The sequence below is a fragment of the Erythrolamprus reginae genome, chromosome 6 (assembly GCF_031021105.1).
Source record: "Erythrolamprus reginae isolate rEryReg1 chromosome 6, rEryReg1.hap1, whole genome shotgun sequence".
Taxonomy (NCBI): Eukaryota; Metazoa; Chordata; class Lepidosauria; order Squamata; family Dipsadidae; genus Erythrolamprus; species Erythrolamprus reginae.
In genome coordinates this window covers 5,865,495-5,891,022 of record NC_091955.1, presented here as the reverse complement: position 1 = coordinate 5,891,022, position 25,528 = coordinate 5,865,495, and the positions used below count along the sequence as shown (strand labels likewise).

The following is a 25,528-nucleotide window of genomic DNA, read 5'->3' as shown; positions in this document are numbered from 1 at the left end:
AATATATATAAAGATAATATGTAAAAATAGAGAAGATATATGAAAGGAAGAACATATATATGATATATGAGATAAAGGAAAGACAATTGGACAGGGGACGAAAGGCACACCAGTGCACTTATGTACGCCCCTTACTGCCCTCTTAGGAACCTGGACAGGTCAATCGTGGATAGTCTAAGGGAGAAATGTTGGGGGTTAGGGGATGACACTATTGAGTCCGGTAATGAGTTCCACGCTTCGACAACTCGATTGTTAAAGTCGTATTTTTTACAGTCAAGTTTGGAGCAGTTAATATTAAGTTTGAATCTGTTGCGTGCTCTTGTGTTGTTGTGGTTGAAGCTGAAGTAGTCATTGACCGGTAGGACGTTGCAGCATATGAACTGTATCAGTTGTGCTTTTTGATGTTTTTGACGTTAGGTGACCATTTTAGGTCTTGAGCTATGATAGAACCTAGAAAATTGAAGGTCTCTGATACTGTGTTGTCTAGGATTGTGAGGTAGTAGGATGGGAGGGTTTATCCTAAAGTCTACCACCATTTCATCGTTGGTGGTAGGATGGGAGGGTTTACCCTAAAGTCTACCACCATTTCATCGTTGGTGGTAGGATGGGTTTATCCTAAAGCCTACCACCATTTCATCGTTGGTGTTAGGATGGGAGGGTTTATCCTAAAGTCTACCACCATTTCATCCTTGTCTCGATTGAGACCAATTGCCGTTGTATTATCTGCAAAACGTTGAGAAATTGAAGATTACCTCGATCCCCACAATGGACGAACGGCTGCAAAACTTCAATGAGTTAGGGAAAAAAATACGAATACTTTTATTTCTATTTGGAAACTGCTTCTGTGTTTTATGTTTGAGAAAACAAACCAACTTTGATTTTGCGTTTTACCCAAGAGATGGATTTGTTGTTATAGAAATGGCTAATTTATACTATTATGTAAAAGTAAAAAGTCGAGGTTTCATGTTAATACCTTTTTCTACCGCACTGGAGTCAGAAGTCAACGCCTTTTATTCCTTTTTTACAGGATTACCTGTATCCGATCTCATACGCTCGCAAAAAGTCTTGACACAATGCATACTCCCTCCGGGTAGACGTAGCCAAAACCAAAGTGAAAAAGTGTCAGGCATATACAAGCGTTAAACCTCCTAAATGTTACAGCCAAGAGAGCGTGTCGTTTTCCCTGATACCGCAAAGGCTGCATTTCATGCAATTTGTTTGTTTTGAGGCTGTTCTTTCAGCGGTTTTAAGCATGAATGGAATGGAAACTCCTAACTAGTTCCTTGAAAGCTCATTACGTTCTCGGAAAGCTTTCCTGGGAAATAACTTCACCCTCCTCCATCCTTATCGAGGGGCTTCCACAATATTTAATTTTACTAAAGAATTGAGCACAGGCAAGTCTTTGTGTGCGACTGTGAAAGCACCTGGCCTGGTTACTGTCTGGCTAAACCGAACAAGCCATATAATGGGGCTCTTGTTCACCGCCAAAATCCATACAGGTCCTTTGTGTCTCTCACCTCTTCACAACTACTATGTAACCCCAAATACTTTAGATGTTTGTAGAGTAACTTGAGACCAATAGGACCAGTTGTTAGCGATCAAAACCAGGGCATTATACCGGAGTTGTTTTACTAAGTATATACTGTATGGAAAAGCTACTGCCCATTTATTGTTGTTGTTCTTCCTTTCAGCAATTTTCAATTTATGGGCTATCTTTCATGACAATTAATTTGCAATATGTTCAAGCTACCCATATCTTCACATTGCAAGGATCTGGAACTTCAGCAAACTGACGTTTATACTCCCCACTGCAAGGAACATTACAATTTTATGACAGATCGACAGACAAGATATATAAGATAGAAGGTAGATTAGATGGATGGTAGCTAGATAAGATAGCTGATATATAGATAAGATAGATTAGATAGCTAGATAAATGTAGATAAAGATGGATTGTGTATGACATAGCACCAGAACCTCTTCAATAGTTGTTGTTTGTGCCTTTAAATAAACAGAAATGCTGAATTGCCCTTTTTATAGGGAGAAATTCCCCTCCAAATAATATAGTATGAAGTATAGTATCTTCAAAAGCAAGCATCCAGAAAAACAATAGTTTAGTTAATATTATCATGTAAAGAGATGTGTGTCTTGGCACCTGCTGACAGAATTTTGCAAATTTCTCCATTTTTGACTACAGATTCCAAACGGAGAAATCTGATGTATTAGATTAATTCAAAGGGCAAATAATGTTCATAACTTCCATGAAATGCAATTTATCTCATAACACAGAGACAGAAGAATATAACTTTATTTTTCTCATTCAATGCATTGTCCATCCTCTGCTTCTTCTAAGAATCCCTACTTAATATAGAAATCACAATTTACCACTATAGGATGCGATGCAACCCCAAACAAAATTTATTTATTTTTTTAAAGCTTAAGACCAATGGAGGCTTGGAAACTCTCATAGGTTCCTATCACAATAAAGAATAGATTGGAGATCCTGCTACCAATTGTATATTCTCAATTAGCAGAGTATTTTCCCCACATCCATTTAAGTCTTTTTGTTTTATTTATTCATTTATTTGTCCAATACACAATACATATTGAAGAGAATAGACATGTAGTAATATATATAAAGAAAAGGATAGAAGATATAAAATAGAGGAGAAGATATCTGAAAGGAAGAAAAGATATATGAGATAAAGGAGAGACAATTGGACAGGGGACGGAAGGCACACTGGTGCACTTATGTACGTCTGTTCCTTTACAGCGTGCCATGTCAATATTCAGAAACATACTATTCAGTTAAGGTTACTATCAAATGTAATCTTTAAAAGAGAGCTTTAAAAGGCCTTCATTATACAAAAATGTGTATTTCTTAAAAAACTTTGCTTCCCTGAAGTCAAGATTCTCTAAGACAGTGAAATGAAGTGATTGCAACTATTACAAATTGTAAAGATATCCATAAGTTGGGAATCAATGCTTTGGAATCTCGGAATAGCTTCTGCCTATTGCTTCTGAAAATAAGCTCTAAATGTTTGTTTTACTTGTGTCAAAAATGAAATAGTTTACTTTAATTCCAGGCAAATGGACTGTCTTGAACTCTACAACCAACTAATTTTGTCCAGCTCATTTCTAATATAGTTATGTCCAAGTTACAAGAATTGTTCCTTTATGAAGACCAAACAAAGCTTAAACATCTCTTTATTAAGAAACAAACATTCAAGTAAAATAGTGACACAAATGTGGAAAAGGCAACCCACTCAAATGGGAATAATGAAAGCAGAAAGCTGCCTTTTGGGTTGTATTCCCTGTGATAGCGGAAGCAAATGGTAAAACAATTTTTCATCAATAGCAAATTCTCTTTGTAAAGTTGCTCAGGACAGTTAAGAGATGTGGAATAGCATCAGAAGACACCCCGTTTTTAAACCTAAAACCTCTGTGGTATCCACCGGAGAAACATGTTGGGATCCAACCCAGCATAAGTACAGTGCAATTAATCACAGAAAAGGCAGCTTAGTAAACACTGCTTAAGCCCCCCAACAGAGAGTGAAACACGAGATCCTGGCAAATATCTATGCAAACTCTTGAACATTTTAAGTGAAAAAAAGTATAGACTGGAACTAAATTTATAGATCTCCTTCAATATATAAAAATAAAGTACACAATCCTTGTCGGATATGACATCTACCAGATGTGACTGGGCAGGAATTCCCCAAATGAGGAAATCAGCTGTTAATTTTAAGAGTAGTAGTCTCAAAACATCTGGCTCAGAAAGGCTGCTTTGAACCAATCTCATTATTTCTACCGATTGTCTAATTTCACCCGTATGTTAGATAACGTCACTGTGCTAATTCTTTTACTGACCAAATTTGATGACGTTCCTGATCATTTCTAGCAAAGTGGATTTAATTCATCTTAATTTTATGCTAGAAGTAATGTATAAAGCAATTTCCACATCAGAACAATATTTTGTATTTAAACCATTTCTTTTTTAAAAAAAAATATCAGAGTAGCAAGTAAGAATTCTTTAAAATGATTTATATCATTCTTATTGGATTAAAAAATAACACATGTATTGGCATTTATTGAACCACTTAATGGTGTAAACTTATGAATAGTTCCTTGCACCCAACGAGATGTAGACGTGGTGTTTGAAGAGTAATCCACTGTATGAACTCATCAGTATTTTGTAACCAAACAGAGTTTGTAACAAGGAATCACTGCACTTTTTGGTATGACTAACATAGATTTGGCAAACACATTGCTGCAAAATTAAAGAGGCCTGGGTAATATTTAAATTGTAATATTTCAGCAATGAATGCAGTAAATCTATTTTTTAAAAGAAAACCAAAAGCTTTTCCATATATATCTGTAAAGTAAAAACCAAACAAATAAACAATTCAGGTTGCTCCGCACATCCTTGTTCTTCTTTAAATATCTTTCTTACTGGAAGCTCCCCCTGTTTGCTGTAAAATAAAATGGATATATTAAAAAAATAGTATAATTCTTATACGGTTGATTTTCACTGCAAAATCACACAGGGAAAAATCACACAGAAAAACTTGTGCTTTAAAGCAGGGGTCCCCAACCTTTTGGAACTCAGGGACCACCAAAGTCACTCTTTTAAATTCCACGGACCACCAAATTCATAATTTTAAGTCCAGCAGACCACTAATATGATTTTTTTTAAAAAAAGATAAATATATTTGTAAAATAATGATCAGAGAACCAAAAGGCCTACAAAGACATGGTTTGGAAAACATTCTTTGCAGAGAGAAACAATGAAAGAGTCTGCAAGGTAAGAGCTGGTAAGATTGTTAGCAGCTAATTAGGGCTGGAAATAAAAGCTACATTCAGAGTAAAACATGCACCCAAATGATCAGTCTCTTGTAGGGAGGAAAAAGAGTCTTATACTCTGAAAAATACGGTATGTGTATCTGACTGGACAGTTTGTCAAGGGTTTTTATTGTTAGTATAATGGGTTATTTTTTTTTACTGTTTTTACTATTTATATTTGACTTTTCTAACACTGTATCACATTATTTATTGTTGTAAGCCGCCCTGAGTCCCATGAGATTGGGTGGCCTAGAAGTCAAACAAACAAACCAACTTACATTTTATTAATATGAAATGCACCTATTTAACATAACAAAATTATAAATGCTTATTTAATCATAACAAAATCTTTAAAGGTTGTTTAACTGTAACAAAATCATTAAAGGCAGTGTAATTATTACAAAATAATTGAAGCTTATTTGACGGTGGCTTGCAGATGTTGTTGGTAAAGTTAGTCCCACTTTCCAGAGCTGTAGCTGTAGTCCCTTACGTTCCCTCTCTTCTTCCATTCCTTTCCTTTCCTTTCCTTTCCATTCCATTCCTTCCCTTCGATTCCCTTTCCTTCCCTGGATTGGATTAATAGCTCTCGGCCATATCTGGCCCACGGACCAAGATTTCTTCACAGATTACCAACATTTTCTTGTGGACCACCAGTGGTCCATGGATCGTAGGTTGGTGTCCTTGCTTTAGAGGTAACATCTAATAATAAAGACTTGGTGCATAAATTATAATTCAAATATGAAAATTCACTATGGATGATGGAGGGGAGATCAAGAGGGGAGAAAGGTGCAAGGCAGGGTGGGAAAAAACGGGAGGGACTCAAGTCTGGAGGTGGGGCATCCCAGCGGCCGGTGGCAGGTTCGTAAGGTGAAAAAAGTTCGTAAGAAGAGGCAAAAAATTTCCGAACCCTGGGTTCGTATCTCGAAAAGTTCGTATGACGAGGGGTTCGTATCATGAGGTACCACTGTATATATCTTTAAATCTAAGTGTTTTTGTGAAAAGCAATTCCACTAGCTCTGACAATTTTCTTTTTTCCCCTTCTCCTCCACACTGCCATGCTAGGAATACCAAGTTGCTAAAATATTAATCAAGTTAATTGTTTAAAAGAAAATAAGCTTCATTTCAACAAGCATTCTAAATACATTAAGAATTTGAAAGAGTACTGTATGTTGAATTAAAAATGTCCTTATGAATGTTGATTTTGGATAAGACCCAATGTTGTCTGATTTTAAAAAGTTCTGCTTGAGCAAATCAGATGCCTCTGCCTCCTACCTTAAGTTTGTCGTGTTCTTTTAGAAGGAGGTCATATTCTTTTCTAAGTTCCTCAGAGTGTTTCTTAACAGTAATAGTTTCATTTCTTGTTTGGAGGAGAGCTGTAAGACATAGGCATGATACTACTTAGCACGTATCATTACGTTTTTATTAAAACCTCTGTCCCCTGAAGAATGTCATTCTCAAAAATGAAATTATATTTTTAAAACGAGGGTAAAATTCACAATGACTTTCAGACAGATAGGAAAAGGTAAACTGAAGTTTAAATAGTTCTAACTGCTCTGGAATAAACAAATAATGCATTTCACCTGAAAGGTCAGAGCAATTGCAAATAAATTGGAAAACTGTTACATACAGGAAAATAGAGGATAGGAAAAGTAGCTTCAGATTGAGAAAAAAAAATGGACAGGAGACAAGAGTATAAATTTTACATACACCATTGAAAAAAAATAAAGGGAACACTTAAACAACACAATATAACTCCAAGTAAATTAAACTTCTGTGAAATCAAATTGTCCACTTAGGAAGCAACACTGATTGACAATCAATTTCACATGCTGTTATGCAAATGGAATAGTTGTGCAAATGAAATATTAAATGAGAATATTTCATTCATTCAGATCTAGGATGTGTTATTTGAGTGTTCCCTTTATTTTCTAGAGCACTTGACATTTGTTAAGGCTTATTTTAAAATGCATAAATATTTTTTTAGCATATTAGCTGGAGGAGAATATATGATAAACCCAATTATCTACCAGTGTAAATGACTGTTTATACTAACCTGCATCATCATGCAATTATACAAGTGACATAATTATATGTCATACAATCACATGATTAAATACATTTATGTAAATTATATAATTTACATGAATTGTCAAGGCTTTGTTGTTAATACACTTGTCCATTATTTGGTTATGGAAGAAAACATCTGTTGGATTCAATTTTCTACTAATAAAGATTAATTACATAATTTTTTTGTGTTAATGAAAATGCCATTAGATTGCAAAACAGTTCTTTTTGGTAACTTGATCTTATAGTAACTGAATTACTGTATGCTTTAAGGAGGACATACAAAACCTTTTGGTTGTAACTAAAAACAACACTATCTCTAAACATAACCAAGATAACTAGGGATAGTTGCACGTTCGTTACATTGTTATTCTGTTTTGACAAAAATATACTTGTGGCAAGATGGGTGAGGTCTTCTAAGTAGAAGAATGTCAAAGTTCAGCGCATTAAAAAAGCTTTAGCTCTGACTGGTAACATCATGTTCGGAAGTGTGCTAGCATCCATATAAACTACACAGAAGGTAGCCTCGGCTTACTGATTGTTTTAATACAGCAATAAACATTTTTTTAAAAAAGGTACTGTCACTCTTCTTTCTCCAAGTAAAATGATCCACAGAAAGCATGAAGGCAATATTTTAAATAGAATTTCTACCAACTTTTTTCCCCAGCAGACAAACAGCCACGAGACTGACCAAACCACTGAAAATCAAATAGAAATGTTTAGAAAGCAGAAAATGTTGTATTAGTGTGGTGCGTGTACAGATCCAAGCGATGTGGCATTTTGTAATTGAGAGATTGATATTTAATCCATGTGCAGGTAATATTATTTGAATTTTTTGGTGTGGCATCCGGTATACTGATAACCACAGAAACCACAACAGCCCCATTATGCTGCAATCTTTCAGCTTTGATTTTCAGAAATTGATAATTTTGTCTCATATTCCACTCTTCTCATATTGCCACATAACTTTGTTCTTTTCAAGCACAGTTAAACCTGGTGATTATGTATCAAGATTTTCATCAGTTTCTTTTTGGGAGTCGCATGATATAGGTAGTCCCCAACTTACTACAACTGAACCCAAATTTTATGTTGCTAAGTGAGAAATTTCTTAAACCAGTTTTGTCCCGTTTTACGACTTTTCTCGCCACATTTGCTAACTGAATCACTGCAGTGGTTAAAAATAAATCTTTTAATTTCCTTGCCTGGGCTAAGCTAAAATATGACACCTGCCTAACTAAACTTACAAAGTTAAGGCATTATGCATAATTTTCTTTTGAATTTGCTAAAATTATTTTCAGATTTGGACAATATTTTTTTTTGTTTCATAATGTACATTAAATTGTTTCATAACTATCTAAACCACCACAAGAAACTGTATAGGAAGAAGTTCATCTGAAGAACAATGTTCTTATCATGTTTATTTTGTATACAAGCCCTGTCTGTTTATAAGAGATGCCAAACATTGTGTAAACTTTACTTTCCCTTCCTCGTTCCAAATCTTATCATCTTTCTATACATACAGAGGTGTGTGATCAAAACTTTGTAAGTTTCCATACGCACACATACATCTGTGAAAATGAACATGATTACTGGTGCTAAGCAGTACTAATGCATACATTTATTCATTTGTCCAGTACACAATACATATGGAAGAGAATAGACATGAAGTAATATATATAAAGATAATATGTAAAAATAGAGAAGATATATGAAAGGAAGAAAATATATATGATATATGAGATAAAGGAAAGACAATTGGACAGGGGACGAAAGGCACACCAGTGCACTTATGTACGCCCCTTACTGGCCTCTTAGGAACCTGGAGAGGTCAATCGTGGAGAGTCTAAGGGAGAAATGTTGGGGGTTAGGGGTTGACATTATTGAATCCGGTAATGAGTTCCACGCTTCGACAACTCGATACATTTGTCAGTTCATATTATTCCCATCTGGATAACGAGGAAAACTGACAGATATATTCATTGTTCAAATTCAAATTGAATTCGATATGTATATATACGCACACATAAATACACATCCCTATCCCTATCTACCTACCTACCTACCTATCTATCATCTATCTATCATCTATCTATCTATCATCTATCTATCTATCATCTATCTATCTATCATCTATCTATCTATCTATCTATCTATCTATCTATCTATCTATCTATCTATCTATCTATCTACCTACCTACCTACCTACCTACCTTTCCCTCTTTTCAAACATTGCATGTCCAATTTTAGTTATAGTATTTTCCCGTAACAACATTCTTGCTTATGAAATTTATTTTTTCAAGCACACACAGGCAGCTCTTTGCTATGCAACTCTAATATTCTATTGCTGAAAAGAGTTAGATAGTGAATAGATCTAGAGAATTATAGAACAAACCTAATCTTCACTATTTACAAGTAAGTCACAAAAAGCTAAAGAAAAAATGTCTCTTTGCCTAATTATCAAAAACCTAATTTACAATAAAGAGTGATGTTTGAAAAAACAATTTTTGCCATAGTTAGTTCCACATTCATTGCTCATATTTCATAGTCAATTCTTTTTAGGCGGTTCTTGCATGTTTGGCTGGTGTTTGAAATGCTAATGTTTGAAAAACTCCACTGGCTTAAGTCTTTATTCCATTTGTTAGTTATACTGACTTTTGACAATTGTTTTGAGATTTAATTTGAAGACTGACATTTGCCTCCAAAAAACATCATGTTCTCTGTGTAGCCAAAGATTTTAATACATTTTAGCTGCCTGATCTTCACAAGGTCAAGCAATATTATTCATTTAAGCTAGTAAACACCCAGGAAATTTCATAAATCTTGCTAGATCCAGAAAGAGCATGCAGAGCCAGGAAAATTCTGTCTGTAGAGCAGTACTATTTTATTAAGAAAATCTAGATTGAACAAGGAAGCTAATAAAAGAATGGTATTATCATAATCTTGGTTTTGATTCTCTTGAAGCAAATGCAGAGAACTTCTCTCTAAGTATCCTACTGATTGCAAAACAGATCATATCAGAATATGGTCCTGATCTTAGAATTTATCAATGTCCCCAATAATTCTGCACTTTTGGTTTTGCAGGGTTTTTTCATCACAACTGTAACCAGCCGTGCAGTATATTATTGAACTTCTAAACTTCTCAACAGCTATGTAAACTATGCTTTAATATTACATTTTAGGGCTTCCATCTACTTGCCAAAATCTATTTATTATGCCACCTGAATGACTCTCTCACAAATAAAAGCATTTTTTTTTAAAAAAACAACCAGAAAGAATCCTCGAGTTACAACAGAAATTGGGACCAGAATCTCCATTGACAAGTGATGCAGTTGTAAATCACAAGTGCATCGCTCAGCAACGGTAATCTCTCCAATCCCACTTTCCATTGTTAACTGAATCCCAGCCAATGTTAGAAGAGAATAGAATAGAATAGAACAGAATAGAATATAATTTTTTTATTGGCCAAGTGTGATTGGACACATAAGGAATTTGTCTTGGTGCATATGCTCTCAGTGTACATAAAATAAAATATACATTTGTCAAGAATCAAGGATATCCTGGAAGCTTCCTGACAGCTTCCCACTACCCTGGGGAAACCAGCAGGAAATTGCAAGTCTGCAACTGCTTGCAAGAAGGCTGATAGTTAGGTTATGTAGCTGCTGCTGGGTGGGTTCGGAGGGCACAGGGGGCAGAGACAGTAGTATATCAACCATTAAGTAGATTAAGCATGTGCTTAGGTCAGCAGGCCCAAAGGGGGGACGACAAAGTTGGGAAAAGAAAAAAAAATGAAGATTTGTAAAAAGAAAAAAAAGGGGATCAAACTAGGAGGTGGGCACCAAGATTTTTCAGTTCGTAGGGCACCAGTGAGCCTTGATCTGCCAGTGGGCCAGAGTGACTTGGTGTGAGTGAAACAAGGCTTGGAGTGGCTCCTGTTCCCTGGTGGAGGTAACAATGGGATGTAGATGTAGCTGACTGTAGATCTGTAGGTCAGCGGTACAAATCTCATCACCGGCTCAAGGTTGACTCACCCTTCCAAGGTGGGTAAAATGAGGACCCAGATTGTGGGGGCAATAGGCTGGCTGTTTAAAAAGTGCTATTGCTAACATGTTGTAAGCCGCCCTGAGTCTAAGGAGAAGGGCGGCATACAAATCAAATCAAATCAAATCAAATCAAATCAAATCAAATCAAATCAAATCAAATCAAATCAAATCAATAAAATAAATAAACAAATAAATAATTGAATGAATGAATGAACAGGAGAAGTGGTGAGTTTCAGGGAAGGTGCATAAGGATGCGCGAGAGTGGGTCAGCGACTCTCGGGGAGGATGCACAGGGGTGTTTAAGGGGCAGGGAGGTGTGGTGATGGGAAGGCTTGTGGAGGGTTTGCAGGAATGCTGATGCCAGTAGTGTGACAAGGCTTGGAAAGGATGCTTGGGGTTGCACAAGTCGCAAAGAGATTGCAAGGGAAGTAAGACAGGGCTCAAGGTGGGGCTGTGCCAGGATGGCGAGAGCTTGGGGAGGGTGTGCAGGGTTGCACAAGTAGCAGGTGTGGTGCAAGCGCAATGGGGGTGGGGAAGCAGGCATGGGTCAGGGGGGGTTCACCCAAATTACTTTTGATTTTCTCTGCTGGCATAACCATTGACTTTCTTGACAAGCTAGCGGGGGAAAGGAGCAAATGGTGATTACATGATTGTGGGGCACTGTAACTGGTTTTAAGTGTGAACAGGTTCCCATATTGTAATCATGTGACCAGGTGGATATTTATTTAAATTAAATTAAATTAAATTAAATTAAATTAAATTAAATTAAATTTCTAGGCCGCCCTTCTTTGGAGACTCAGGGCGGCTTGCAAAACATAAATACATAGACAGCATATTAGAAATCGAAGTTAAAAACTAAACCAGTTAAAAACCTAACTTATAGAACAATCATATTGTCAGAAGTGTGTCATTAGCTTATTAACTACCCCCCCAGGGCACCCATATTCCAATTGTTATTCCAAGCCAGGACAGTCCTTGGGTAGCTGTCATTATCATAGATATTTTTCTAATTTTATTTATTTCACTTTATTGATTTGTCAAACATGTATAGGATAGTAGTAGTTTATATAAACATAACTTAAGTAAAAAGTAACGATAAAAAAGGACAATAGGACAGGGGCGGTGGGCACAGTAGTGTGCTTACGCTCAAGAAGTTGAGGAAATGTAAAGAAAAATGTTTTTTAAAACAATGCTGCCTTGCGCTATTATATTGGGACAACCAGAACTTCCAGCACCAATGGTAGCCACCATTTGTTCAGCACTGTCATTACTTCAAATAGTCACTGAGTGAACAGTTGTAAGTTGAGGACTGCTTGTAAAAGATAGCAAGATGACAGAAACAGAACTGGAATGAAAAAAAGAAACACACTTACACAAACTAAGGGAGCTTTACTCACCCACACTAAAGGCCTGTTACAATTCTTCTTTTAGCTATCACTGCACATATCCTAGTTAAAATAATAGAAGCAACCTATCTGCTCCAACTGATGGAGCAAGTGTATTTTGCATCCAATATGATAGGGAACAAAATGCAATGCATTTGTGATTCTATGCGAAGTATAGAACTTGCACAACTTAAGCAATAGAACTTTTTTTTTGTTTTTTAAAAAAATACCTTCTGAAGTTGCCTTTAATGCTGTTTTTAACTGTTCCACCTCTACAGATAGCTTCTCATTTGTTACGTAACACAAATGTTCACCGGTAGAATGTTTCATATCCTTCAATGACTGGCAAAAGGAGAGGAAAAAATATCAGTTCTCTTTAGTTTTACATTTTGCACAATTCTGCCCTCATTCACACTTGATGGGACAGTGGGAGAAGGCAGTTGGTTACCTGGAAGATGCCTTTAGAATAGAATAGAATAGAATAGAATAGAATAGAATAGAATAGAATTTTATTGGCCAAGTGTGGTTGGACACACAAGGAATTTGTCTTGGTGCAGATGCTCTCAGCGTACATAAAATAAAATATACATTTGTCAAGAATCATGTGGTACGACACTTGTCGTATCACATGATTGTCATAGGGGTCAAATAGGGGATTGTCATAGGGGTCAAATAAGCAATGAAGAAGCAATATTAATAAAAATCTTAGGATATAAGCAACAAGTTACAGTCATAAAGTCAACATGGGAGGAAATGGGTGATAGGAATGATGAGAAAAATAAGAAGAATAGAAGTGCAGATTTAGTAGAAAGCCTGACAGTGTTGAGGTTTAGATTAAGTAATTAACTTTATTAACCAAACTGTGACACTGGAGGTAATGCCTTTAGCCAAAGCTGATGCGTTGCATAAATGCCTTGTTTTGATTTTGATTTCTATGCTAATTTTGAATAACCATCCAAGGTTAGTAAAATGAGGGTCAAGATTATTGGGGGCAATGTGGTGACTCTGTAAAAATTGTGTAGAGAGGGTTGACATGGTATATAATTACTATTGCTATTTTATCATTGATATTAATTTACAGCAAGGGTTTTTGTTAAGCATAAAACGTATCAGGAAAGACTTAATGAACTCAATCTGTAGAGTCTGTAGGACAGAAGGAAAAGGGGGGGACACGATTGAAACATTTAAATATGTTAAAGGGTTAAATAAGGTCCAGGAGGGAAGTGTTTTTAATAGGAAAGTGAACACAAGAACAAGGGGACACAATCTGAAGTTAGTTGGGGAAAGATCAAAAGCAACGTGAGAAAATATTATTTCACTGAAAGAGTAGTAGATCCTTAGAACAAACTTCCAGCAGACGTGGTAGATAAATCCACAGTAACTGAATTTAAACATGCCTGGGATAAACATACAGTATATCCATCCTAAGATAAAATACAGGAAATAGTATAAGGGCAGACTAGATGGACCATGAGGTCTTTTTCTGCCGTCAGTCTTCTACGTTTCTATTTTTCTATGTTTCTAAGATGGAGGCCCTGTAAAAATAGGCATGGCTGATGAACTAAGGAGCTGTGCTGGCGCAATGGCTAGAATGCAGTACAGTATTGCAGGCTAATTCTGCCCACAGCCAGGAGTTCGATTCTTAGTGGCTCAATGTTGACTCAGCCTCCATCCTTCCAAGGTTGGTAAAATGAGGACCCAGATTGTTGGAGGCAAGAGGCTGACTCTGTAAACTGCTTAGAGAGGGGCTGTAAAGCACTGTGAAGTGGTATATAAGTCTAAGTGCTACTATTCTAACATCATCTAAGAAACATAAGAAACACAGTCCATGACAGGGAAGTCTACAAATGAAATTGATATTATTATTTTTTAATTTATTTATTTTGTCCAATACACAATGAGGGCTTTAGTGGGTGTATATACATATACACATAGTAAAATACATGATGGTTATAGAAGAGATACTCATAGTAAAATATATCTAAGAAAGAATAGAAAAGAAGATATAGTAATAGAACATATCAATGAAAGAATACAAGAAGAGATATAGGAATAGAAGAAAGGTATAGGAGATATAGGAGAACAATAGGACAGGGGACGGAAGGCACTCTAGTGCAATTGTACTCGCCCCTTACTGACCTCTTAGGAATCTGGATAGGTCAACCATGGATAATCTAAGGGTAAATTGTTGGGGGTTTGGGGATGACAATTAATACAGGAAAACAACAACAACGGGTGAGTCAGGAAACATACCAGTTGCAATTTTTCGTTTTCTTCTAAGCATTTCCGGGCAACTTCATTGCTGTGTGCTACTTCTACTTTTAGATTATTCTCTACTTCCATCTCGTCTGCCAATATAGTGATGAGGGAAACAAGACGTCTCAATACACTGTGGAGAAAGAAACCTCGGATTTATTAGCATAGCCAAAGCATCAACTGATAAATCATTTTTATAACTTTCTAATAAACAAAGGAAATGTTTCACTTTTCATCATTTTAAAAGTGATTTAAAATTATAAAAACTATACTTTAGGGTTGTTTTTTTTTTATAAAAAATCAGACTTTATTGCTATGCAGTATTCCTGAATTGTTCAAATGCTCCAATGAATTATTTGTTACATCTTTAGAGAAACTTCCTGGTGAATTTGCCATTAAATTTAGATGGAAATTTTAATAATATCTTCAATTCTGATTTAGGGCTGCAAACCAAATTCTGAACAAGTTTGATCCATATGCAGATGTAAATACAGGGTACAGTTAGGCCTTGACTTTCAACCACAACTGAGCCCAAAAATTCTGCTTGCTGGGCAACGCAGCTGGTAAATGAATTTTGCCCCATTTTATGACCTTTCTTGCCACAGTTGTTAAGTGAATCCTTGCAGTTAGTAAGTTAGTTAACACAATTGTTAAGTGAATCTGGCTTCCCCCTTGACTTTGTTTGCCAGGTAGTGGCAAGATGGTCATATGACCATAAATGCCGGTTGCCAAGCATCCAAATTTTGATTACATGACCATGGAAAGGCTGCAATGGTCCTAAAGTGTGAAAAATAATTGTTAAGTCACTTTTTTCAGTGCTGTTGTTAACTTTAAATGGTCACTCAATGAACTGCTGTTAAGTCAAGGATTACCTGCATAGATAAAATGGCTGCTGAATTCAAAGGAGGTTGAATTTATGCGGATAAAATTCAATATATTAAAAAATGTGGACTGAAGAATGAAATACAGCAAAAACCACATTCCTTGCCTGTGTCTCTCTCTTATACATCTCAGAACTCTATATTGGACAGTACAATATATGGAAACCCCTGTAGATTTATTTACTTGAAAGCAGCACGAAGATTTATTTCCTTTCAAGAAATTTAATGGCAAGTCTTCCAAGCACAGAGAAACTAAATATAGCACAAGCAGTCTTTCCAATCAATTGTTCCATCATTGCTTTCTGAAACAGAACAGCATTATAGGATAGGATAGGGTTTTTTTTAAAAAAAAAAAAAAGCTAAAAAAACAATTTTATTTTAATAAAATCCATTTTATTAATATGTATTAGTTTTATCCATGAACAACTGCTATTCTTTATTTACTTTATCCTATTCATATATTTTATGTTTTTAGAAAACATTGACCCATGGCACTCATACTTACAGCCAAAGGAAGAGGGAAAATCCTGATATATAAAGATTTCGTTGGGATCTGAAGAGTTTCATGTGAATGTGATCGATTGCGGTGATACTCGAACGGCCGCCGCCTTCGTTTGCTGGAACAGTTGAGTATTTCCTCACTTCTCTGATTGCATCTGGGAGCATAAATACATACACATATAGATTGCCCCTGCTTTCTATTATCTCTTGTTATTTGCTAGTTCAATATAGATCTATACTGCCTATACCCTATTTTAATCATCAGAACTCGGAAAATAAGATTTATATTTATGCATTAAAATTAATAGCTACTAAAATGAAATATAAGCTTCCTTAGACATTTCAATATTTAATTAACTGTATACTTAGGTACTACAAATAGATGATTTTTTAATAATAAAGGCTATACTGTATATATATATTCATCCATCCATCCAGATTTCCCTGTCCAGTCGAGTACAACTTTAAGGCATGATGCTCATATCCATTTTTTGGCTGAGACAGCCGGTGTTGTCAGAAGATGCTTCAGTGGTCAGGTGACCATCATGGTCATACATCGAAGGTGCACAGAATGTTACCTTCCCATTGAAGTGGTACCTATTAATCTACAGTGATACCTCGTCTTACAAACGCCTCGTCATACAAACTTTTCGAGATACAAACCCGGGGTTTAAGATTTTTTTTGCCTCTTCTTACAAACTATTTTCACCTTACAAACCTACCGCCGCCGCTGGGATGCCCCACTTCCGGACTTCCGTTGCCAGCGGAGCACCCGTTTTTGCACTGCTGGGATTCTCATGAGGCTCCCCTCCATGGGAAACCCCACCTCTGGACTTCCATGTTTTTGTGATGCTGCAGAGGAATCCCAGCAGGGGAGTCCCAGCAGCACAAAAACTGGTGCTTCGCTGGCAACGGAAGTGCGGTGGTGGGATTTCCCAGCGAGGGGAGACTCAGTGAAATCGCAACATTGCAAAAACACAGAGGTCCGGAGGTGGGGTTTCGAGGACTTTGGTGTTTTTGCGATGCTGCGATTTCATTGATGCTCCCTTCGCTGGGAAACCCCACCTCCGGACCTCTGTTGCCAGCGAAGCGCTTGTTTTTGCGATGCTGGGATTCCCCTGCTGGGATTCCCCTGCAGCATCACAAAAACACAGAAGTCTGGAGGTGGGGTTTCCCATGGAGGGGAGCCTCAGGGGAATCCTAGCAGCGCAAAAACGGGCGCTTCGGCTGGCAAAAGGCATGAATTTTGGGCTTGCATGCATTAATCGGTTTCCATTGATTCCTATGGGAAATATTGTTTCGTCTTACAAACTTTTCACCTTAAGAACCTCGTCCCGGAACCAATTAAGTTTGTAAGACAAGGTATCACTGTACTTGCATTTTTATGCTTTCAAACTGCCAGGTGGCCAGTAGCTGGGGCAAGTAACAGGAGCTCATCCCACTGCACAGGGCTTGGCTCTGTAACCTGCTCTCCACGCTCAGCATCTGTAACTGCTGCGCCATTGAAATACACCCCCTCACATCCATACACATATATGTGTATGTTACCATTAATATGTGAAATCACATACATTGCCTAGGAAATCTATGGAATGGAAACAATGGGACATCTAAGTATGAAACACTTAATATGCCACATTTCCTAGGCCAGTGATGGTGAACCTATGGCACGGGTGCCAGAGGTGGCATGCAGAGCCATATCTGCTGGCACGCAAGCTGTTGCCCTAGGTCAGCTCCAGCATGCATGTGTTGCCGGCCAGCTGATTTTTGGCTCGTAGAGAGGCTCTGGGAGGGTATTTTTGGCTTCCAGAGAGCCTCCACGGGGATGGAGGGCGATTTTACCCTCCCCCAGCTCCAGGGAAGATTTTGGAGCCTGGGGAGGGCGAAACACGAGCCTACTGGGCCCACCAGAAGTTCGGAATCAGGCAGTTTCCAGCCTCCGGAGGGTCTCCGGAGGGCAAGGGAAGCTGTTTTCGCCCTCCCCAGGCATTGAATTACAGGTGTGGGCATTCACGCATGCACGATAACACGCGTGCACGCTCTTTCAGCACCCGAGGAAAAAAAATGTTCGCCATCACTGACCTAGGCATTCTATTCAATGCCAAAAGGCAAACAGGCATAGCGTAAAATGCTTCCACTATACTTGTTACAACAAGGAGGCCAATATTGATATTTTTCAGTTGCTTTCTTCAGTAATGAAAGTTATTTTGCATTCATTCTTTGATTTTGATATATTTTTTCAATCAAGGGTTAATCATAAACCTTTTCATTATTTTCCTTTCATACTTTGCCTAAATACTGTAGTTCTTGTCATTCTGCATAATGCTTAGGTATTATATTCAATGCTTAGAGAAAGTACTGTACATAGTATATTAAAATAACATATTGTAGACATTTCATACTTTGGTATTCTATAGATTTCCTAGGTATGTTATACAATGCCAGCTTTTCATTGCTGGAAAAATATGTATATATGTACGTATGCATTTATGTACATATATCCAAAAGCAATGAAATATACCCAACATTATAACTGAAATAAAAACAATATGATATTTTACAAATATTTTTAAATGGTCCTTAAAATAGAATAAAACAGTTAGCAAAAAGGTTTTGTACAATCCTCTAAAACAGTTTTTCCCAACCTGATGTTCTCTAAATATTATGGACAATGCATATCTTAATCCTGGCTACCCAAAATGCTTAGTAGTATCTAAGGAGACTTGCAATGCAAATTTCTGACCACAACTACATTGATTGTCCTAGAGAAATCCATCTCTAGAAACACTCTAGTTTTTCTCATAAAAATTCAAAAATAACTTCAGAAAGAGTGCCACCTGCCGATCCTTAAAAAAAACACTTCTTGCCATAAATATTTCAATAGATGTTTTATGCTAATCTTAAAATTTTACTATCAAATAATGAGAAAACATTACTTGCCTCTTGTTCAATTTATTTTGTAACATATATTGCCTCATCTGAACAAAATCAATCTTCAGGTAGTAAATACAATCTCCAACACTTTTGCTTTCACAATCTGTTCATATTAATAGCCACACGCAAACCTGATTTTCTACTTACCAAGAAATAAAACAATTAATATAAGTATAATAGTAAGGAATGTCTTGTTCCAATAGCTTGCGATTCTATTCCACACAGAGATCATAAAAATCTTATTCCATCTATAAAAGAAGCAAATTTCAAAGAAATCAACGTATGAACGCTCCATTAAGTAGTAAGCATCCTAAGCATATGCACAAAACTACCAAAGGAGAAACAGAATTTTATGAGGTGTGGAATAATTGGTTAGAACAGAGTAAATAACTGTATGAAACATATGACATAGTACTATTAAAAATGTTTATTGATATGTAAATTTGAAAAAAAAAAGCCAGCTGGGGAAATATTTGGGTTAAATCAGATTTAGTTCTGTAAAATTTATAAAGCAGACACCTGCATTTTGACCTACTCTGTTTAAAAACCAGCAGAAACTACCACAAATAAATTGTTCAGATAGTCCTCAATGTATGACAATTGAGCCCAAAATTTCTGTTGCTGAGAGATAGCTGTTAAATCAACTTCGCCCCATTTTGCGACCTTCCTTGCCACAGTTGTTAAGTGAATCACTGCAGTTGCTAAGTTTGTAACACAGTTGTAAAGTGAATACCCTCATTGGCTTTGCTTGTCAGAAGCTCGCAAAAGGGGATCATGATCCTGGGACACTGTGTCATATTAAAATCAGTTGTCAAGCATCTGAATTATGATCACATGATTATCGGTATGTTGCAAAAGTCGTAAGTGTGAAAACAGTCATAAGTCACCTTTCCTGTAACTTAGTCATTAAATTGTTACTATTGCAACGTCAAACTTTCATTAAGTGAACTATTGTAAGTGGAGGACTCCTTGTAGCGCTCACAACAGGTGTTAAAATGTAGAGAGTTTAAGTGAGAACATTTCTATTTTCATAAGTTATATAGGTCATAGCTCCAGTATCAATGGGGTATCTAAATAACCATAAAACATAGTAACTGGTTTATGCCAAAGCCGACTTTGCAGAGATGTAAAAACTACAAAAGATGCAAGGGACAAACAGCTGATAACTTATTTGTTGGGCGAGGGGAAGTTCTTTTAGAAGAAGAATTCGCTGGCTGGGGAATTCTGGGAGTTGAAGTCCAAATATCTTCAAGTTGCCAAGGTTGGGAAACCCTGGTGTAGTGTATGTAGGTTAGCCAGAGCAAAATTCAGCTGAAAACCAATGGTGACCATTAATTCGAAAAACCAATTCATGTAATCATTTTTCAATTGATTTTGCCCCTAAAATACATTTGGATACTTCTGTCTATTGTATTGCAAATGGAACCAAGATTGCAGGTGGCCCATTTACCAAATACAAATCATACACTGATTGGTGTCCTGAAATTTATTAAAAATAGATATGAAGGAAACACAACATTCAAAAAAGTACATTCATTATTTATGTAGGGGCCAGTACAAGTAGGCCTTGACTTACAACCTCAGTTGAACAAATGGTTATAAGTCGAGGACTATCGACAAATTCATCAAGCTTTGTTATTTTAAAAACATTTGAAAATTTTAAACATTTTTAAAATAGGAAGTACAAGAGACAAAAAAAATGTACATTATTTGTGTAGCAGCGCCACTGCAAGAAGTCTTTGACTTATAAACATCTGCTTTTGACAATTGAAACATCCCCATGGTTATGTGACCAAAACCTGGCTGCTTGGCAACTGACTTGTATTTATCACTGTTGCTGTATCCAGGGGTCATTTTGAGACTTTGAATAGCAAAGTCAACGGAGAAGCCAGATTCACTTAACAACCCTGTTACCTCAACTTACAAACAGTTCATTTAATGACTGTTTGAAGCTATAAAATCAAAATTCAGATGTTTGGTAATCGGTTCATATTTATGACATAGTGTCCTGGGGTCATAGGTTCACATTTTCTGACCTTCTGATTAGCAAAGTCAATGGGGGAAGCTAGCTTCACTTAACAACAGGGTTCACTTAAAAAATGGGGCAAGAAAGGTGGTAAAACTGGGCAAAATTCAAACAAACGTCTCGCTTAGCGACAGAAACTTTGGACTCCTATCTCTCTCTCTCTCCATCCATCCATCCATCTACAGTATCTCTCTCTCTCTCTCTCTCTTCTATCCCTCCACCCATCTCTCTCTTTCTTTCTCTCTTTCTCTCTCTCTACTCCTATCTATCTATCTATCTATCTATCTATCTATCTATCTATCTATCTATCTATCTATCTATCTATCTATCTATCTATCTATCTATCTATCTGACAAGCCGTAAAACGGAGCCAAATTCACTTAACAACCGTTTCACAGCAATGGAAACTTTGGCCTCCACAGTGGTCATAGGTCGAGGACAATCTCTACCTGATATATGACAAACTATATTTCCTGATGGCTTTGGGGGAACCTCCAGGCTTCCCTCTAAGCTGAGCAGTGAGCAATTGCTCACTTAAAAATCATCATCAACTCAGAGTTTTCCAAACCTGCCCAGAAGCCGAGAGGGAAAGAGTGAGAGGGAAGGAGAGAGAGAGGAAGAGAGGAAGAGAGAGAAACAGATAGAAAAAAGAGAGGAAGGAAAAGAGAAAGAAAAAGAATGGGAGTAAGGAAGAGAGAAAGAAAATCAAAATCTAGTTTGAAACTAGCTCAACTATTTAAGTGGCATTTTGATATTGATAGAGTTGCCCTATTATGAGCTCACTGTTATAGACACACAGTACAGTATTTTATTTTGAAATTCTCTGAGGCAAAACAGGGTGGGTTTTTTATTTGTTTGTTTGTTTGTTTGTTTATTATTTCTGTGCCACCCACTCCTGAAGGGACTGCCGCTCAGACACTATACTTTTCCGCCCCCCCCCCCCAAAAATTAGAGGAAACACTGCCTGTTGGGCTTGCAAAAAAGCTACAAGTGGCCTCTTTGCTACAGCAAAGCCTTGCAGCCACGGAGAACAAACCATGATCAAACCACCATTTTAAAAGCTCCCCCCCGCAAATAAACCCACATCAATGGCCTCTCTCGTTTTAACCCTTCTGTCCCCAACAAAATTCTCCCCCCAAATAAAAACTACAAGGTTTTTATTTATCCCCCAATAAAAACGTGGGGTTTATTCCCACCACCAATAAAAACTGAATGGGGACTTTATTCACCCTTAAGAAAAACTATATGGAGGGGTTTATTTTCCCTGAATGAAAAACTGCATGAAGGCTTTATTCCCCCCCAAAAAAATAAAAACCAGGAAGGCTTTATTCCCCTCCAATAAAAACTGCATCAGGACTTTCATTTCCTTCTAAGAAAAAACTGTGTGAGCTTATTTTTCCCTGCATGAAGGCTTTATCCTCCTCCCAAATAAAAACCAGGAGGATTTTATTTCTTCCCCCTCAAATAAAAACTACACGAGGGCTTTATTCCCCCCCTAAGAAAAACTATATGAGAGGTTTATGTTCCCTGAATGAAAAACTGCCCCCGAAATAAAAACCAGGAGGGTTTTATCCGCTCCCCTAATAAAAACTGCATCAGGACTTCTATTTCCCCCTAAGAAAAAGTATATGAAGGGGTTACTTTCCCTGAATGAAAAAAACCCCTGCATGGGGGTTTATTTCCCCTTAAGAAAACGGCCTCTACGGAGAGGGGCGGCATACAAATCTAATAAATAATAATAAATAATTGTATGAGGGGTTTATTTCCCCTCGAATAAAAACGTCATGAGGAGTTTATCTTTCCACACAAACACACCCCACCCCCGAATAAAAACGGCATGAGGGTTTTATTTTCCCCAAAGAAAAAAAGTTCCCTCATAAAGAGCAGGCCGCCCGCCCAGCTCCGATTTACCTCACGGGCGAGACGAGCGGCAGGCAGAGCAGGAGCAACAAGGCGATTTCGCCGTAGAGAAAGGCGGCCACGACGCCCCACTGGAAGGTCATGGCGCCTCTGAGGGGGATCCTCCGCCGCCTATGGAGGGAAGCCCCGTTAGCTCCGTCTCAACCGAGGACCGAAGGAAAAAGAATCCCCTCAGGCCGGTGAACAGCCCCCAACCCAACGATGCGGATGGCCTCGGAGGAGCCGCCGCCGGTCGCTCGGCGACTAGCCGCGCTTTTCCCGCCCCATCCCGGGCCAGGGAAGCGTCACCCGGGACGCCTCTTCCGCGCCGCGGCCCAAGCTTTCCTGTCAGGCGGCCCGAGCAAAGTCCCTACACACGTTCGAACCGTTGTTAGTCCCTACACACGTTCGAGGCGGGAAATCCGCGGCCTCCTTCGATTCCTCAGGCCGAGAAACCACCGTCCAGTCTTCCAGCCGCCCCCCCCTCCCTCAGGGATTAATATTATTTTTTTTCACATTTACATTTTTAAAAAATTTTCCTAATCAATTAGGAAATTCTAGGTGGTTTGCATACAAAGGAATAAATAGGGCATTGTCCGAATAAACAACACACGGTTTTTGCAGTCCTCTAGTAAAAATAAACATATTCCAATTATCAATAACTATTCGATTTAAAGTTATTTATAAAACTTATTGCTATCCAAAGCACGATTGTTTTAAACTGATTTTATCTGAGGGGTCCTTGGTGTTCTCTGAGCTTGTTTTCTTGCAAAAGTTTCATTACCCAAATTAGGTAACACCGAAGTCACTAAATTATTCTTATGACCAATTTTCAGTCAGTCTGTCTGTTGTCTATCTATCTATCTATCTATCTATCTATCTATCTATCTATCTATCTATCTATCTATCTATCTATCTATCTATCTATCTATCTATCCAGCCATCTATCTCTATGTATCTATGTATGTTTGTATCTATCTATCTATCTATCTATCTATCTATCTATCTATCTATCTATCTATCTATCTATCTATCTATCTATCTATCTACCCATCCATCCATCCATACCTACCCCTCCCTCCCTCCCTCCCTCCCTCCATCCATCCATCAAGATTTATAGGCTACCCTTCTCATTATTTATAACTTCTCTCTAGTTTTCCATCCATTTCCCCTGGTATTTTTTTTCTACAATACTTACTTTATTTCCCTTAGCGGACTGAGATCGCATATACAGTAGTCCAATTGGCAAAGATGAGGACTAGTAGATTGAAATCTGAGCTGCGGAATGTAGGGCAGCAACAACAAACAGCAGACTTGTTTCCAAACTAGTAATCCTGGATTGGTGCAATTAAAACTAAACTATTAAATGGTGCACCTTTATTAATGATATCTCTCCATCCACAAGCTTTATTCCACCTGATGTTCCATACACACTAGTTGCAATGACTCCACCCAGAAGCACATATAGAAAACTTAAGACCCATCCTTTAATTATATATACAGCTTACGACCATAATTGAGCTCCAAATTTCTGTTGCTAAACAAGACAGCTAAGTGAGTTTTTGCCCCATTTTACAACTTTTCTTGCCAGAGTTGTTAAGTGAACCACTGCAGTGTTTAAGTTAGTCCCATGATTGTTAAAGGAAATTGGCTTTGCTCACAGAAGCTTGCAAAACGTGATGCCATAACCCGAGGTCAGTGAAACTTTCATAAATACATGCCAGTTGCCAAGCATCTGAATTTTGATCATGTGACGATGGAGCTGCTGCAATGGTGGTAAGCAGTAGTGGGTTTCTGCCGGTATGGCTAATTGTGCTCAGCTCCGAGGATCTGGCACACGAGTGCAGGTTTGGGCCCAATTTTGCTTCCTGCACCTTTGCAGGTAGCAAAAGCTCACAGCGGGATGCTCATGCACGCGTTTCGGTGAGTTTTTTTGCTTCCACGCATGCTTCCGTGCAAAAAATCTCACCAAAACATGCACACACATGTGTCCTCATGCGAGATTTTGCTACCTGCACAGGTGCAGAAAGCAAAATTGCGCCCGAACCCATGCTCGCACGCCAGAACCACAGAGCTGCATGCAATTAGCTGTACTGGCAGTGTTAGTACAAGGTACATGGTTGTTAGGGTTTGCCATTGTAAACTACCTATTGTAGTCTCTTGTACTATCACTTTAAATATTTTGGGCTGGTTCGCCATAAGAGGGCGCCAGTACTCCTTTCCTCAATGATGCTTTATTGCTCATTCACTTTTGCTTTGCCTTGAGGGGGGAGTGTACTTGCTTAGTGCTTGTGTTTGCTTAGTGCTTGTTATGGATTGTTTCTATTTTGTATATATGAAAATAGTACTTATTCAGCATAACTAAGTCTGTGTTTTTTTCTTTGGCTTTACCACACATCCACATTCTCTTAAAATTCTCTGCTCAGTGTATGTCAAAGGTCTCATAGCCTAGCTATACCGAGACATACCAACAGGCGGGAACTGACTACTGGTGGTATGCGTGATAAACAGCCATAAATCACATTTTTTCAGTGACGTAACCTCAAATGGCACTAAACAAATGGTTGTGAGTCTAGGACTACCAGTACCTGTACAACAGGCTTGTTCCAAGATTAAGAGGTGTGGTGTATATGCGAACCAATTTTGAATGTATGTAGGTTGATAAATACAATCTCATGCATGTTTGTTTAATAACAAGTC

General features: G+C 37.7%; 1 protein-coding gene across 1 annotated transcript; it reads right to left on the bottom strand.

Annotated features, from left to right (window-relative positions):
• Window positions 1-3,190: 3,190 nt before the first annotated feature.
• BCAP29 (B cell receptor associated protein 29) lies at window positions 3,191-23,319 on the bottom strand. Its single transcript, XM_070755164.1, has 7 exons — window positions 22,841-23,319; window positions 19,051-19,151; window positions 15,974-16,124; window positions 14,585-14,720; window positions 12,562-12,673; window positions 6,115-6,215; window positions 3,191-4,472 (listed from the first exon to the last, which is right to left on the bottom strand). Exons 1-7 carry the CDS (start codon window positions 22,930-22,932, stop codon window positions 4,437-4,439), a joined length of 729 nt encoding a protein of 242 aa, XP_070611265.1. The 5' UTR covers window positions 22,933-23,319; the 3' UTR covers window positions 3,191-4,436.
• Window positions 23,320-25,528: the final 2,209 nt, after the last annotated feature.